The sequence below is a fragment of the Lampetra planeri genome, chromosome 5 (genome assembly GCF_965212315.1).
Source record: "Lampetra planeri chromosome 5, kcLamPlan1.2.h2, whole genome shotgun sequence".
NCBI lineage: Eukaryota > Metazoa > Chordata > Hyperoartia > Petromyzontiformes > Petromyzontidae > Lampetra > Lampetra planeri.
Window position 1 is genome coordinate 850,257 of NC_136111.1, and position 18,386 is coordinate 868,642.

The 18,386-nt window shown below is 44.3% G+C and overlaps 1 protein-coding gene across 2 annotated transcripts in view; it reads right to left on the minus strand.

Moving 5' to 3' along the window:
- LOC144718610 (adenylyl cyclase-associated protein 1-like) overlaps positions 1 to 15,718 on the minus strand; it is a 37,607-nt gene extending 21,889 nt beyond the window's left edge. Inside the window, exons 1-4 of one of the 2 annotated variants that reach the window (XM_078594002.1) lie at positions 15,667 to 15,718; positions 12,155 to 12,273; positions 11,472 to 11,572; positions 630 to 707 (exon numbers count right to left, since the gene is read on the minus strand). In XM_078594002.1, the coding sequence (XP_078450128.1) occupies positions 630 to 707; positions 11,472 to 11,572; positions 12,155 to 12,272 (297 nt within the window). In that variant the 5' untranslated portion in view covers position 12,273; positions 15,667 to 15,718. Of the gene's footprint in view, positions 1 to 629; positions 708 to 11,471; positions 11,573 to 12,154; positions 12,274 to 15,651 lie in introns of both variants that reach the window. The other variant, XM_078594003.1, reaches the window with a different exon arrangement.
- Between the last annotated feature and the right edge of the window lie 2,668 nt (positions 15,719 to 18,386).

Below are 18,386 nucleotides of genomic sequence, written 5' to 3' on the forward strand. Positions count from 1 at the left end.
TGAATCAGCCATTCTTATATTATGCATGCACTTGCACAATATTTACCCGTAGCAGTGAATCCTACCGAGCGGTATTAAATAACATGAGGCCATTCCATGTAGCAGGTGTGCAGGCTTCTTCACTTGTGCTCATCTTACCATGTAACATCACAAGTCATGTTTCAAAAGGATTCACTTACCTGTGCTAACAAAGGAGACTCAGTGCAGATCGTGTTCTTGGGAATTCGAATCTTTCCCAATCAGCTATATGCCCCTGCATCTGCAAGCTGTTTACAGCTTTGGGCTGTACAAGACAAACTGCACTTACGTTTCAGAAGCCTTGCTGACCAAGGTCTCGATAGTTCACTACAAGGCTAAGTATTTCGAGTAAAATAAGACAAAGACTTATAATTAACTGGACTTACATTGGCTTTACACACACGCAGATGACAAGCAAAGCTATCGATAAGGCTAACCGACATGCATTTGTGCTACATCATTCAGTGTTTTATGGAATCAACCAATATTAACATCTAAATAATTGTGCCCGGTAATTGCGGTAAAACATCAACACAGAGCACATGCGTAAAGCGTCGAATAACCTAGGGTAGAGGAAGAAGCAGCTGACTGCCTTCGGGAACGACTCTCACCTCGGAAGGCTGCTGTGACCTGGCAGCGGTCACCAAAAACGATCTTTGCGCATGAAGAGCTGTTTTTACCATCTCGGCCTGAAGACAAGAAACATGAAGAGAAACGAGATTATTTATATCTTACACTTCAAAAGTCAAGGATACGTGTCTACGTGCTGCAATGAGCATTGGAGAGCCTTAAGCCAGCAGTGGAAATACCACATTCCCATGACAGACCCAGTCAGTTCACAGGAAAACCAGTGCAGACTTCCCACGGCGATACTAATTTTATCAACCCGAAAGGGATGATGAGCTCAGGCAACCTTTGAACCGGCATTTGAACTTTCAACCTTCTCGTTTGTGTACAGAGGCAGTAAAGGTGATAGCGGACGGCCATGAGGAAGTGTTCGACACCGACCGACGCCGCACTGTGTAAGATTATCTGTGCGTGTACCACACGGAGCGGCTTCATCCGCGAGTGGCATTGAAGGCAAACATCGCATTCATTCATTTAAAAAAAAAAAACTTCAACTTTGCTCTCGTGAGGACATTAAATGAACCAGGTACCACACAGTCATTTAACTTTCACACATTTGCAGTTTCACCCATTAAACACCACTCCAAACACTGCCGTCTGTGGGCACGGCTGTTTAAGTGCAATCAGGTGCATGAGCTTTGCACCAGGCACAGGTTTCTGTTGGTTTTTTCGTGTACAATAAGCCTGTTGCAGGCTATTGACTTGCAAAGCAAATAGCTATCAATGTCAAGAAAGTCTTTAGAATTCTACAATAGGTCAGAGGTCACTTTTAACCAAATGCCACCTCCTCCAAAAGTGAACTATGAACTATAAATAGGCTTGCCTAGGCTTGAGCGTTACAAAGTAACAACTCAACAACTGAACGCCAGTCACACATTTAGTGGGGGAAGCCGTGAAGGTAATCTCAGCCAATGGAAGGAGACACATTCAGGGTGTTTCTGAACTGGGTTACAGCGTGTTTCACTTTACACTGGAATAAACTTACAAACAATTTAACTGTGTGCTTTCATACAAAACAAACGCACCTGTATCGTTTTAAAAGCGATCCTTGGCATTGCTTAGGTCTCCCTGGTGATCACTTCGCTCAGCGACCCACTATGACTAACTTTAAGTTCACTACTATGAGTAATCTTAAGTCCGCAAGACTTGGGCTATTACGCCACATTTTGACATGAAATAAGTCCTTCTCATTCTTGTTCATGCGGTTAATTTCTCAACCTCACTGGAATATAATGTTTTGTTTTTGCCGAGTTCTGTGCGTTCTATTGTTTGTTTGGCACTTTCGTTATCGATCTTTCTCTTCAACACGCCTTTTTGTCGTGTCAAGTAACGTTTTCACCATTTGCTTTTTAATTTCATTACCACTTTAACTGCACTGTTCAGAATTTCTGCTTCGAATCAATCTAAATCTGCTAAACTCATGAAGTAGCCTTTCGATATTAACCGCCGTGTCGTCTCTAACTTACTTTGTTATCTCTTTGGCACTGCTGAAGCGTAACTTGCATCGCATCAGCCTGTGATCACTTCCTGCGTTGAAATTGCTGAGTACAGAGACATCTCTGACGACCCGGCATTTATCCGTGGGACTAAAGTCAATCTCGTGTATACTGTGCACTGTTCGTTTCCTTCTCATGTACGTCTTGTCAGTAACGTCTGTCATTTGTACCGTCTGCCTCATTTAGTCTTTCTCGTTTGTAGCATCCGTTTCTTATGTTTTGTCGATCCCATTTGCATTGTGTGTCTTGTCTGTACTGTCTAGCTCACATGTACTGCCCACCTTCTTTGTATCACCTATCTCATTCACTCCGCGAGCCTAAAGATCCACGACAAAAGAACATAACTCGTAAAGAGTCGAGGCGAACATGCAGCAATCGGTGTGTGTATCAAGAATGTCAACTGCTTAGGCTGGGGTCACGATTCAAAGTGAAAGTGTGGATGCTGAGCACTTCTCTGCTTGTGCTGTAGTTGCTTCATGGTTATTATTCTGCTCGTGAGAGGGGGACGGGGGGGGAGCAGCCTGTGTATGGATGAAGAAAACAATGCTCTTGCTGTCGTGACACATCAATCAGCATCGCAGGACGCGTCTGCATTAGCATCACTACTTGATCCACTTGTTTGTTGCATGAGAATGAAACTGCAGTCTGAATTCATGAGCTCTCGTTCCGTATATATGAAAAACTTATTTTGCACCGTACGTAGCCAACCGTGCTCATCGTCGATGCCACTGATCAGGTGGTCATGATTCATATTCTTTGGGTCTTTCGGTAAAGTCATGTAGATAGAATAAAACAATAAAAATGAAAATAAAGTGAATACAAATGTTTTTATTCTCTTTATTTTCATTTTTATTTTATTGTTCTATCTATGTGACTTTACCGAAAGACCCAAAGGATATGAATTCCTGCAGTCACGAAAGCTTTAAGTCAAGAGGTGGTCAAGAGTTTAATCCTGACCCTGACGCTTGCATATTTGCTGTTTGCACGCCTGTTTCCCCGTGGTCGCGTGGATTTGTCTCCGAGTCATCTGGTGTTTTCCCCTCCACATTTATAATCAACGTGCGCTTCGATTATTTGGCTGCTATAAATGTCCACATGATACGCCACTTCGTTGAGCTATTACTTGTAGCTCAGTGGGCCTCGTGTTAGGTTCATAGGGTCGGGCGAGCGTTGATTCAAGGCCCGGCCCTGACCCCGTGGCTCTGTGAATCTCAGCGGTGGCTGATCTTTTCTTTTCGCTGCTGCTGCTCCCGACAAGTGCGTCACGAGGCCAACTCCTCTCCATGCTGCGTGGGCGTCGCCTTACATAGCCATGCTCGGCGCACGCCATCCCTGGGCAAGATCAGCCGGTCCACCGACGTTTTCTCTTCACTCTCTCCCACGAGAGCAGCTACGACGAGGCGTTTTGTCTTCGTTTTCAATTAACAACGGTAATTACAGTGATGCTGCTAATAAGAGACGTTCCCTGTTACATCTAACAGAAATCTAAGCGCTCACGCTTAGCAGTGACGAGGCTGCAGTGAGGGCTCGTGGCTGCATAGTTGCCTGAGAGGCGTTATTGCACCAACACTCCACATCTCTCACCGATCTTGTTTTTACTCCTAATGAGCTGAACGCGAATGTTCTATGTAAAGCAATTCTCACATGGGTCACATTAACCAACTCATTCACCATACCTACAGCTAAACTCTCCATTTTTAATTAAGGCAATCAAGGTACTGTGACTACCTTGTAATGCATCCTACCTTGATCAGATTATGTTTATTGTCACTATGCAGAGAACCAACTGGGAATATTTATGTCTTTGTGATAATGTAACAGGCAAAATAGTGATCACATTTCAGAATCCAGTTTGATTGTTCTGCTAGTTTAAGGCATTTGATCACTCGCAAATATATAAAAACAACAACTTTATTCAGTGTCTCCATCTTTCAGTGATCCTGCAATCAATCTATGGGCATCCTCCAGGAATGTCCCTCCAAGTCATGTGGATAGAATTAAGCAACCCGCCAAAAAGCATAATTAGCAGAGATGTCACGATTCCTTACCCCACCACCGCCACTTGATGAATAGTCAGGATTCAGGGTAATTTACAATTGATGCATCGATTATTTTGTCTCGTTCACTTCATTCAGCCATTAAAAGTGCCAGTTCCATTTAATGTACCTATAACTTACATGAATTGGAAATAAATCAATTCATAGACACACATTTGATGCATGTATCGCGATTGAAAAAATATGCATTTTTTTAAATCGAGGAATCAATGTAACGTTACATAGTTATTACCCAAAAAAAACTGATAAAGTAAATTGGTAAAGTGGAAAAATTATGTTTATATGATGTAATGTTTGGCACCACCGCATCAGTGGAACCCATGCCCAACCGCTGCTACACGTTCAGTGAGTTACCGTGGAGGATCAGCTGATTGTATCCAGGTATCAGAACACACATTTTCCATGCATATGATCGCGCACAAAACACTTGCTGACCCAGCAGTGCGCGGATTAATTTACAAAGCAAGTTGTTAGTCAGCAGCAGGGATACATCGCGGGAGGGGGTCGAGTCACAACGATGATTCAATGGGGCATAAACAATAGATGTAACTTTTGTTATTCAAGCAGTAATCTTGTAATGACCTAAATAAACCTCAAAATAAATCAAACAAATGCACATGAACGATTTGCACTGACCTCACTGGTAACTATGGATGTGTGGACTAGTTACATGGGAAATGGAAAGTTTTCGCATGAACATTAACCATCAATATCGCACTGCATTTTTTACAATTGCATTACAATCGTGAATATTGCATCAAATTTAACTTTCAACGTGCCGTAGGAGGCTCGTCTAAAATTCCCCAAAAAAACACAATTGTGTCCTCCAAACATAAATACTTTACTGTGACCAAATAATAGATGCGGTTGTGGAAAGTCAATGAAACGTCCGCTGGTTGGCTGTGTGTGGGTTTTAATGTCCTTAAGCACTTCGCAAGTTTTTTCCCAAAATGCTTGTACATTTACGATAATGAAAAACATGACAAAAACACAACATCGAGATAAGGTACCCCGTGTCCCCTTGGCAACTGCTCACGTCACGGCTAAATATGGCTTTGGAGCAGCACTCGGGAGGAGCACCCATACATGGCTAAGGCAGTCACCACCACTGACGGGTGGCAATATCTCTCTCTCTGATCGGGGCCCGAATACTTTACAGGCGCCAAGGAAAGAGGAGGGGTGCACTGCACTAAGGAGGAATGGGTTTAAGGAAAGAGGGAGACTGGAGGCAACGTGTTGGAATACTCCAGGAATATTTACCGAAAGCCCTTCCAGACACCAGCTGTTCACAAAGTAACCGCTGTTGGCCTTGTGACAAATCCAGTGGAACATTCGTGCCGAGGGTCTCCACCAGTATTATGTCTCATTATTAATTAAAATGCAACAGCTTGATTTGGAGCTTGGGACATTTTAACCAAGTAACTTTAAATATCCCTGCAGTGTCACAAAAATATATATAATCAACGTACCCATGATATAAGGAACGTTTAAATATACCAAACTATTTTCTTACGAAAAATTGTGCCAAGGTCTACCAAGGCTCTTAAAACTTGCATGCATAACGGCTTGGGTTCTACTAAAATCAACGTAATTTCCTGCTCAAACAAGCATCGAGGCATTGGTGCTCATCTCCGTATAGCCGGGAGCCAGGTGGAAAAATTCCACATTCCTATGGCAGGGGCGAGAAGAAAAAGGACAACCACAGTTGACTTCCCCAGAAAGTTGTACCTGTATATTGACCCCAAAGGGATGATGGGATGAGTCAACTCCCAACCAGGATTTGAACTCATGAACCTTCTGATTGCGAGCCGCTCGCTCTCCCACTGAGCCACCTGGGCCAAAAAGATGGACCCAATTTCAAAGCAGTATATTTCACGACGGCAACATGTTACAATTACACAAAAAGTTACAAACGGTTTAATGAGTTATCAAATTTTATTAACCATTTTAAAAATGCTATATGTGCCCTCCACCTGCTGTACGGACAACATCGAGACAATAGTTGAATTCGTCCTAAACGCCTCTCTTCTCACGTTTTCCTCTGAGGTGCGTGGTCGCCCCGTGCTCTTCCCCTTACATCAACAGCCCGTTTCCTCAATTTATCGGTACCAACGACGAATGCTCTTTGACATTGGCAGATCAATGCCAAAACGCCGTTAAAACGCACGCTGCACCGTAATTACTAATTCATTCTTGCTGAACTGCAGAACGCAAAACGCCCCTTGTGTTGTGGGGTCACACGTCTTGCGAATGACTGAGGCTAGGGGCTGTTTGTGCGCCGGGAGAGGCATCGAGCGGTAATCATTTGAAACTCTATGCCCCGCCCCCTCTCTATGCCCCGCCCTCTCTATGCCACGCCCTCTCTATGCCCCGCCCTCTCTATGCCCCGCCTTTTCAAGTGGTAAAAGTTTCATTCATGGGCGGTTCGTGGTTGCAGAGATATAGCGATTTCAAATTGGGCCCATCTTTTTGAAACACCCTGTATATCTAATATTGTGATTTCTATATATATCTGTAAATATATGTCTGTAATTCACGAACCTGGGATGCAGGGTTGGTGGATCAAAGATGGAGCTTCAGTGCATGCGAGACTGCTAAATCGAGTGCTAATGATGTGCATGTACAAGCCAGTACAAGTAGGTTTCTGATCTAACTACACAGTTCAGGTGTTAATCCCACACATGTGGGCTTTCTTTGGAGACTTCAAAATCCATTCAATGCAAAATTACACAAATAAAATAAAATTGCCAAACATCAAAAAGCTTTGACACTTTCCACTTTGTGGTGTAAACAATAAAAATGGATCAAAATGTTTTCTTCACACATATGTGGCTTCCCATGAGTACAATGTGTAGCACCTGTGATCACACACTCGGTACACATACGTACTAAGCTGAAGCTTCGACGACTGCAGTATGTGTAGATCTCACACGTGTCAGCACTATACATTTCGGGCATCCAATTTCAGAAATGCACAATGAACATCATCTCTCCTCCATGATCCAAACAGCTTAACCCTCTAAACAAACACCTGGATAATAGATGAATAAAAACTGTTGCCATCTACTAAAGAGCCGTCTTTCATTAAAAACCAAAAGTTTAACCGTAACACGTTCATTACAATTGATAATTGCCACATTGTCTTAGCTAAAACAACATACAAACACCATTTAGAGCATGACACGATTGCTGTATTCCACGCATTAATATCTACGAAAGCTTCAATTAAACACACAGAATCACAACAATACACATCGTGAACATCGTTCTCTCACAATGACACATCAAACGTGCGAAAGAAAAACATGAGCTGCCTTTGAAAAGTGCCGTTTTAAACACTCGGGCATTCACGGGGCACCTGCTGAAGCTTAAGCCTCTCTTGCCAGGGCTGCATTTCACTTTTAACCAATCTCTTGCCATATAAACTTTCACCAACCCTCAAGCTTTCCAATAACCTCAAGAAAGGAGTCACTTGTACATTTAAAGCACTGCTGTTGAAGTAGTTGTGAACAGGTGCAGACGGCGCTATACACCACATTCTTTTTCTCCCTCTAGATGTTATTTTGGCCATGCCCGTGCCACACGCGCATTTTTTGCTAAATCCTGGACAGTCAGACAACCAGTGAGAACTCCTGGCAGCAGTTATAAATGTAGCATTTTGTAACCAATTCCATCACTGTGCATTGTGCATTTGTGCGCGTGTGTGCAAGCGAATGAATGCTCGCTTCTATGCCTATTTTACAGTTTGGTAAATGTGTTTGTGACATGCGGCGCATTGTTTGTGGCATACGGAATATTGGAGTGGAATGTACTCTTCACGCTAAATGTTGCAAAACAATAGTGGGTTCCAGGGTGTTCCTCATATAGTTCCATAAAACCAAGCATTTATGTTTCTTATTCTTGGTCCTTTCGGTAAATTCACATAGAAAGGAAATAGTAAAGTAATAATAAAGTAATAAAAAAAAATTATGTTTTATTTTGACTTTTATTATTTCCCATCTGAAAGAACCAAGAATATGAATCCCTGCAGTCACGAAAGCTTTAAATCGGAAAAATTATGTTTCTCATTATTTATACAACACCGATTATTATAGAAAAAGATTACAATTTCTAAACTGATATAATAACTTTGAGTGCTTATTTGCCTCCCATATTTACACGTTGGTTGATTGGCGCACTGTTGAGTTGTGGGCAATGCAGACCGAATCAACGAGCCAGGGTCCCCCATCCCGCCGGGACACACGCGGCGCCTGAGCTGAGACAGAGTTCTGTCGATCTCACATCGGCCTCATCATCCACCTTTGGACCCACAGACAGGACATTGACCAGAGACAAACATCTTCGACCGCAACAGATTGCAGGAATTTGACAATGAGCCCATCAAAAATGCTGTTATCTTTACACAGTGAGAGGTCGCTCATTCTCCTCTGCTGCCCCCAATGACCTGAATTCCTATCCCCCTGCTGTCCACGCTGCTCACTCCCTGCCCCCGTTCAAGTCCAGGCTTAATGACTTCCTTTTTTCCTCTGCCTATGATTGACCGCCGCTCTCTGTGAAAATGTATGTCCACTGTTTCTGTGTAACATCTTGAGATATGATTTAATATAGACACTTATATAAAGCCAACATGTTTTCCAAAATGAGTGCACATGTAGTATTATACGCAGTTCTACATGCACCATGGTTATAAATAAGTTAAAGCAACAATCCTTGGAGTTTGAACCAGCCCTGCCTCTTCTGAGCCCAACATACCACTTGCATACATGTTTGTTCACAGAGTTGAGTATGAGAATTAAAACTGCTACAAGTGCCCTACACAGTGCCCTACACAGTATATAGCTAGGATGAACACGGACTGCAGTGTGACCTTGACACAAAATGCTCTATGGACGAGATGAATCTGACTCTACTTATTAATTTTTATAGTACAAATCTACCCTCCTTTAATCACAAAATTATATTGCTTGACTAAACACTGGTCATGCCCAATTCAAGTTTACTTTTCACATATTTAACACGTAGGCTTTCGCGACCAATATTATTCATAATATAAGTTTTTGGGCCAGATCGCGTTATTCATAAATGTGTCGTAACTCTCCACCACCCGACACGGCCAAACAGTAAAAAATGTGTCACTTTTTTATATTATCCTTGTATGTGAAAACACGTGAATTGGTGTGTTTTAAACTTAATTGTTGTGACTTACAACACAAATTATTATTCGACTATTGTGAGTTCAACAAAAATGTTCTTGGGTACTAACTCGAACACATGGTGCTTGTTCTAATACGGGGGAGGAGGAAAGTAAAAAAACACACCACAAGTAACACTAGCCAATTTGCACACACGGAAAAGCAGTCATTGTAGACACGTCTTAACAACTGTGCAATGATAAACTCCTTTATGCAGGCGGTCAGTCTGTCAGCGGACACCAGCTGACAGGGCCCAGGTTTTAATCTCAAGCGCCGAAACTGGTGGCGAGGTGCAGCTGTCACGCGGCACTCACCCCAGCCGGCCTGCCGCTCCAGGGATTACGGCGCTCGCCATCATAAAGGGTGCCATTATACGGCAAAACCCCAGAACATCTCTGGACATTAAAAGCGTTCTCTCTGATGTCCAAAATGTCGGTATCGTCGTTACAACCGCGAGGTACACTTTTCAGTTCTTGTTTTGATCTTCGTTGAGACTCTTGACTACAGCTGCAAAAGCTGACAATTAAGTTAAAGATTTAACTATGTCTCTGCAATGAAGAGGGATAAGCCACTACTTATTTTCAAAGAAACCAATAAGTGGAGATGATCAGAGAGTACTTAGCATATTTGCCTATCAGACTTTGCTAAAGCTACTGAATATCTGAACATGGATGTAATGATGACTATCAGGGAAATTCTGATTTACCTTAGATTTTCCTTTAAAATGTCAAGTGTTGTTTGTTCGAAACGCACCGTGGCAGGGTACTCGAGTGATCACCGAGGCGTGGTTTAAGTGGAAAGTTGAGTTTGACCCACAATGTGCATGTTAATCACGCACACACGGTCTTGGTAATGTTCAAAATTAAACAACAGGAAGGGTTTCTCACAATCATTCACTAGGCATCAATCCTCGAATAAACATCGTAATATCTTACACTTGAATTAAAAAAAAATATATTTAGGTGAAGCATTTGACTCTGTAGTTACAGAAAGGACATATGTAGCTTCAAGATCCAGCCCAGAAAAACGATGTTGTAATGTTTTTCCATTTTCCCCTGGCCTTCACAAGACACATTACTTCAGTGTGATCGAACCTGGGCAATGGATATACTTACGTTCCACTTTCCAATAAGAGTACAACATTCAGTACAAGCTGCACTTGGGGAAAGTTATATGTATAGTGCTAATGTAGGTATTGTTATAAGCTGCTGTGGGACGATACTGTCCAGAGGGATTGCAGCAAAAATTGTCGTTTTGTAGTATGCTCATATGCCTATGTTCCACCCCTTCACCAACCTACAGTAGTCAGCATGCTGCATGGTGAAGGGAAGCCTCCATCCAGCAGTGGAATGACAAAGAGGCTCTACGTGTACATTCATACTTACTGAAACAGAACTTTAAATATGCACATGGCATTGTCCAATACGACCTTGAAACATCGGCCCACAAATAAAATAAGAATGTACCACGAACGTCACTTAGGAAAGGGCCTCCACACCATTCATGCCCAATGCCAGCAGTGCCCGAGAGCCCCAGCGTAAGACCGACATGGGCTATGGAATGTGTAACAATGCTCAAATGCAACTGCTGCGTTTTACAGTTGGAGTGGAGGCACGCGATGTCGAGTTGGACGGTGTGCTTCAAATAAACACACACACAACCTCCCAACGGTCAATCATGAACAATGTATACTACACCCGCAGGGCTCTGCTTGTATTTAACGAGTCAGAACATCTTGTGAAGAAAGGCTTTAAAAGAAGGGAAAATAACTGAGGAAAACCATATAAAACTGGCCATACTGCAGAGAGTTCTTGAAGGAACCGGGGTAATGTGGAGGCAGGCAAAATAACCAGAAAGAGTTGAAAGATGCTGAAAATAAAATCTGACCCCAAATAATGGAATTGAGATGAAGATACTGTATAGAGTAAAAAAATGGCCTTTCAGAGGCTTCCTTGATGATATCATACTTGAATGATTTTCTGCGAAAGTGGGAAAGTGATCACATAACCATGATACCCGTAAGTGTTTGGTGTTTGTACACTCCTCACTGGAATGCACCCATGTCTATAACTGCTACTCACGTGGCTCGCCACTTCTCCGCCAATGTCACGGCTGTAGCGAAGGTACTGGGCTACAGGCCCGGCCAGGATACTGTCAAATGCCTCCACGCATGGCGGCACCTCTACAGTGACACACACGTTGGCACATACGACAGCACACACACGGTGGCACACAGAGAAGCATAAAGTGGCACAAAGGGCAGCACAAACAGTGGCACACAATAGAGCATATACATACACAGTGGCATTTTAAAACACCAGAGCACACATTCACTTTATAATTCAATCCAATTGCAAATTTTTTTATGATGTACTGAACAGTTAGTCCTCACTGATGTGGATTTTATTTTCCAGCTAAACAAGACGTGTTGATCTACATAGCATAGATTAATAAATTAAATTCTATTCACATTTTATTTCCCAAAAAGTGTTTTTTTTTTCAATTTGCAACCCACTTGTAAAAATATATTCTTTTCACCTGTATTCCTATGCAATGTATAAGTTACTTACAGTTCCTACTATATGTTAAGTGGCAATGTATTTTTTTAAAGTGTTTTACAATGACATATTCAATTGCAGATGCTCATAAAATAGCCTTTTCCATTAGATGAAATCAATGTGGTCACATTTAGGTGCAATAAAAATCCCAATTTAACCGTTTATCGCAAACATTGCTCCCAACACAAATGCATCTCTGGCCATACCTTCTTCAATGCCATTGATTGCATCTCCACTGGGGCCACCAGTTCCTCCAGGGAAGGCAGCCTCCAGCCTCTGTGCCACAATCTCCAGCCGCTCCACCAGCTGATTTAGGTCTGCCATCCTGGCCCCAGTTTCACACATCACAAGATTGTAATGCATATAATAAAGGCAAACACTACCCATGTTCACCTTGCAGATGATAATGCTGTTAGCAAGCACCTACTAAGGGCAACGTGAGCGGATGGTGTGTTTAATTTGAGTGCTGATATTGACACGCCGCACTCGGTTATTGTTGTAAAGCTGAGCAGAACACAGGAAGGTCCAAGACAATTTCAGATACCATGTGCTACTGATTTTATCCATGGCTGGGAATATAACCCAGGTTTCCAGGATCATAGCACTGTGGCCCACTGCAACACCGCACCCCATACCACACATTCACAGAACGCTGGAAACTAAGACACTGTGCTCCATTGTAACTGGTTAACCAATGTTTATGTGATGGTTATGCCGTCATAGCAGATATTGGCTGCCATTCTATTAAGACCCAGGCCTATTTTTAGGAAATAAAATGTACATTTTATTATCCACAAAGGTGTCAGTGACTTTGAATCAAACAAATGCTGAGTCACGGTATTAATACATATTGTCTCAACTCCTGAAAGACAAAATCACAATATTTGCACAGGCAGTAAATTTCCAGCTTGAAAATAAATAAATAAATCGAGATGATATACTGTGCAGGCACGTGGGAGGCATTACTGCACTGGCTGGCACATGCAAGACGCTGGTGGGACCACCACCACCACCAAAGCAGGCTTTGTCTCACACACAGCGGTTACGAGGATGACATCGACGACACTGACACCGCGACACCAGGTGCAGCTCATGTATTAAGGATATGTTGACCTAGGGCAGGTTAAGGTCAAATCCTGACACCAAATGTCACCGTGGTTGTGCATCATGAACAGGAGCCTATTGTGGGTCGTCACGCATTGATAGCACAGTTCATGAACCATCACCAACCACCCCCACATTACTCCTCATACAAGTCCAACAGTCGACAGCATGTGCATAGACACTTAGCGTATCATTCCCATCTTGATGATTTCCAAACCTCATCAGATATTTTTTAAAACAACCTGGCGGCAGTTCATCCATTGGTGGCAATGAGGACGCCCCCACATGTTTACAAGCAATCGGACCAAAAATAAGCAATCGTCTTAATGGGAATGATGCCCTAATATGTAGCCATTATATAAGGTATCCATGTAGCCAGTATAATCAGCACTTGTAAACTGTGTGTAGATCTGGTCAGGTTTGCTGTGGTTGGATCACTACACCACGATGAAGGTTATGAGTACATTCGTTCAAATTCCCAGTGGAGCGTTGACTAGGTTTATCATTCTTCTGGAGTAAAGAAGTGATTAGAGTACCTGTTTGTGGAAAAGTCAGTTACTGGACATTTGTGAAACAGAGCTTTACAGTTCTTGGGTCTTTTGATAAAGTCACGTAGATAGGTTAAAAGAAAATAACAAAAAACTACGACGTTCCGATCGCAACACAAGCGGTCGTCTTCCTTTTCCTGATGACGAACGCTTGTGTTACGATAGAAACGTTGTAGTTTTTTGTTATTTTCTTTGAACCTATCTACGTGACTTTACCGAAAGACCCAAGAATATGATTTCCTGCAGTCACGAAAGCTTCAAGTCAAGATTTAGAGATTCACAGCTCATCGGATTCCTCCAGTATACATATTCTGATTCTGGCTGTCTCTTAAATACACTGGTCGTACAAGAGACATGTAATGTTTCTACCTCAGGCTCAACGGCATCAACAAAGATGAGACTATTTGGGCAGACAATTTGTTTTAGTTGTGGAAAATACATTTAGATGATCAACAACATCAAAAGGCGTTGTGCACTTCGAGGCCACATCAAGGCTCGCTGGAGGATAGACTGGCCCGGGCATTTATGGGTGAACTTGGATATCTGGCAGAGGCACCAGCTGTGATCACCGCCGTGCCCACACCTTGCTGTGTTTTCTCCAACAACCACTCTGTTCTTTGTTGCGTCGCTCCCGCACCCGCCTTTGTTACACCGAGGGGGGACGGCTGTCTCTGAACGCTCAGCAATCTCCCCACAGAGGCCGATCGTGACACCACAGGGTAGCCGGTGGTCAGAAAGCCGCCACGCTTCGCCAGGTCCTCCTGCGACATGAGCCCGTCCCATCGCTCCTCTACCCCCCCCCCCTTCTATCCGGGCACAGAAGCTGCTGGGGCATGCGTTGGCTGAGCATGCGGGCCACATGTCCCAAGCCAATGCATTCCCGTCTACTGGGCAGGCTCACTGATATGGGACGTCTCGATCTTTCGAGGATCAATGAGTGCCTCACACGCCAATCTGATGATGATGGTGTGTAGGCAGGCCAGTCTGTATTGTTATAAGCTGGCGTAGGTGTTCTTGTATGGAATCACATTTCGCATAAAGAGAGGGCATGGTTTGTGTGTCCAGAAAGTATTGTCAGTACATCGAGAAGTCGAAAAAATACGCACACATTTAGTCTAAGCAATACGTGTAAATTGTATACTGTGAACAAAGTCCAGTGCTACATTTGTATGGTGCAACTACAGTACACAAATACAGTATATAAAATACTGCATACACATATTCAGTATAAACTATTATTAGTAGTCTATACAAAGCATGCCAGTCCTACAGAATACCCCTACAGTGTATAGTCCACACAAGGCAAAAATTATACAAGTCCACACAACACACACGAGTCTATCCAGCATAACACCGCAGTCTATACTACAATAGCCCCTACTCCAGTTTATCGAGTGAACCCATCGATACAGTCCACGATGCAGTCTATAACGATGCAGTCTATAAAGATGCAGTCTATAACGATACAGTCTATATCGATACGCCAGCCGGTAAGTCTGTACCCTACACACCGATCTCCATGGTACAACCACCACGTCAGTCAGTCGCACTGCAATCAATGCGGTGCAGCAGACACGAGGCCGCGCGGTCTCGACCCACGGCACCACCACCACCGATGGGCACAACAACAACAACAACCACCACTCGCCACTAAGTGGCGGTGACATCACCACGACGCCTGTGCCAGGCCACGTGCACCAACACCACCACCACCACCCCCGATGGGCACAACCAAAACAACCTCCACTCGCCACTAAGTGGCGGTGACGTCACCACGACGCCTGTGCCAGGCCACGTGCACCACCACCACCGCCGCCGATGGGCACATTCACACGCAACCCGCACTCCCCGCCCGCTCTCTGCTGCTAAAGATGCTCGTCTCTTGAAGACCTCCGCCACGCTCTACGCGCATGAGAGGGCACGCCACGACGGTGACGCCGTCAATGCGAATTGATGGTAATGATGGTAACGCTGTCGATGCTAACTGATGGTAACGATGGTAACGCCGTCGATGAGAATTGCTAATTGATGGTAACGATGGTAACGCTCACCCGGCTCAACCTCACCTCCAGCGCGCCCGTTACTCCCGGTCACGTGACGTACGGCTAGCGAGGGGCGGGGCGTGAAGGGGGGAGGCGGGGCATGTGACTCCGCCCCGCCCCCCTTTTGCGAGCGCTCGGACGAATCAGCGGCCTCGTCACTTGGCCCCCACCCTCCCCCCGTGACCCCCTCCCCCACCCGGGGTCATCAGTAATCCCCGTCATCATTTGCAGGGTGTCACGCAATCTGTAATTGATCATTGAAATTATGGCTCATAATCACGTACAGGGTCAGTCCGGGGCAACCTTCAGTTTGGGCGATATTTATAACATCTTCTTAGGTTTTTTCGGTAAAGTCACGTAGAAAGCAAAATAAAATAAAAACAAAAATCACGACGTTTCGGAGGCAACACAAGTCTCCGTCATCAGGTGGGACCGTCACAGCCAGATTAGCTGTATCAAGTGAGGCAATGATTCATATTTATAACACTCGTTTCTATAAGCAACGTGCCTAAATGAAATTAAATAGCAAACATCAATACCTGTACATTTGCCATTAACACTGTGGCCTTAAATGAAATATTGTATACCATATATATAAGTGGAAACGCTTCGGCTAATGGACCTTCTTCACATGAGAAGACAACTCGGATGTGTTGCTTGTAACAGCACTCTCACACGAAAATAAATATGTGCTGAACACGTGGCCCTGGATACGTGTCCAGCAATATCAGTTAATTGGCAGATAATTTTTGTGCATTAATTCTATTCACACGCAAATCGTTTCCCGTCAATTACATAGAGCGTTGTAATGTATGCTGCATATCCATTTTATATGAATGGATATGCATTATATTATTTAAAACATTCTATAATAGACACTCTTTTACTCTGTAAATATTCTAATACGAATCACTGCAATCTACAAATGGTAGCAACGTGATGTGGACATCGCTGTCAAGACAGACGGTTTACCCCGTATTCTTGTACAGGGAAGTTGAGTTTTCAGGTCCATATGGCGTACAGCCGTTTCAATACGGGCAAAACATGTGTCTATCTGTGTGTGTTTCTCTCTTGTGATGGGACTTTGTAAAATGGACGTTGAGATGTATAAGGGCACGGGGTGAACCAGTAAGGTCTAAATTGGTCTCTAATAGGGCAGACACTGATAAGGGGTTGACAGGTTTGTGTGGAGGGAGACAAATTGAGGCGACCACGGGGAGAGAGTCACGCAAACTCCAAATATGCAGCAGGCGCCTCCTGTATACAGGGCGACGTAGTCAACATCCCGCCACCGTGATTTTGTGATGGAGATTAAAAACAAACTATTGAATGAAATCCAAAAGCACGACTTGAGATGTGACCGCGTCTCCCTGGGCAGCTGGACGCCTGGATAATTATAAAGGACGACGCGAAGTGGGCATCGCCAGGGCCCCTTTCGGCAACATGCCGCGTGCCTCCACCAAGCGTGGCGCAATGTTCACCAAGAGGGCACAAGGCGAGAGTTGCCGAGTGGGTGCGGGTTCTGCCGAATTCGGATGGACGTGGACACGTGTGTGGCCGTGCCCTTTTGCCGAGGAAGTTTATTCGCCCCGACTTTTTATTTATAGGCAACGTTGCGCAACGCGAACGTGAGCGCAGTTGTTGTTCGTACGACGAATACCGGCACGGAAGATATATTGTTTCCTTGAGGACATTCAAGTGCAGGGGCGCAGTCATTATCACCGTCAATCACCATCACCACTACCCAAGCGTTGCCATTTCACTGTCCGGCTATGCCACGATCCACCTCCATCCACCTCCATCCTACACACGTGAACCCATTCCCATCGCTCCGTCTCCGCTGTGGACGTCCCGCGGCAAACGCGTCTCAATCCTTGGCTGCCACCCGACGATTGGCCTTGACCGTGCGCTTCCACCAATTGAAACCAAACCCGTCGCGTTAAATCCCGAGCACTGCCTTTGTGAGAACAGAAAAGACATCTGCAATGGACCGACGCTTCAGGCAACGGCCCTTCTCCATGCGACGCGCCTCGCAGAAGGTCACTGCCAAAAACATCGGCACATCACGTCGCGTTTAGTTTGTTGCGCGTGTGCACCACTGCCAACCTGGTTTCTCAAGTTGTGTTATTCCATCAAGTCTTATCCATCGGTCATCATCCCAAGCCCAGTGATGTATTGTTTTGTCCCTTATCCATGTGGAAGCTCATTCATACACGAACTACGATTGGTAACGTAACCCACCACCACGATTCCTACCAGTAATGTCCTTGTGAACCAGACGATCCAAGATAAGTCTGCTCTTCATCCACACACGCAAATGTGGCATCTCCAACACTCACTGACCCCCCCCCCACTGACCCCCAATCCAATCCTGGATCAATTTAAAAATTCCACTCACCGTCGTTTAGATCATCCGTGGACTATCTTGCCTACCTCTCATCTCACTCTACTGCTCTCCACGGACTCTCCACTACCAGCAAACAATGCTTTATAAAGAAGCACCTCGTCAACAGCGTCTAGAGACGTGGATGCATCGAGACACGGCAGTAGTGGTTCTTAATCAGGGGGGCACGCACCCCCTGGGGGTGCGAGACATGCCAAATTTGTTTTTATTAAGCACGGGCACGTAAGTGCAACTGCTTGTTTCATCAAACCGAAGTATTTATTAACTCTTTGGGGCTTTCGGTAAAGCCACGGAGATAGAAAAATAGAAATGTTTTCCTGCCTCAGCAGCTCTCCCGATG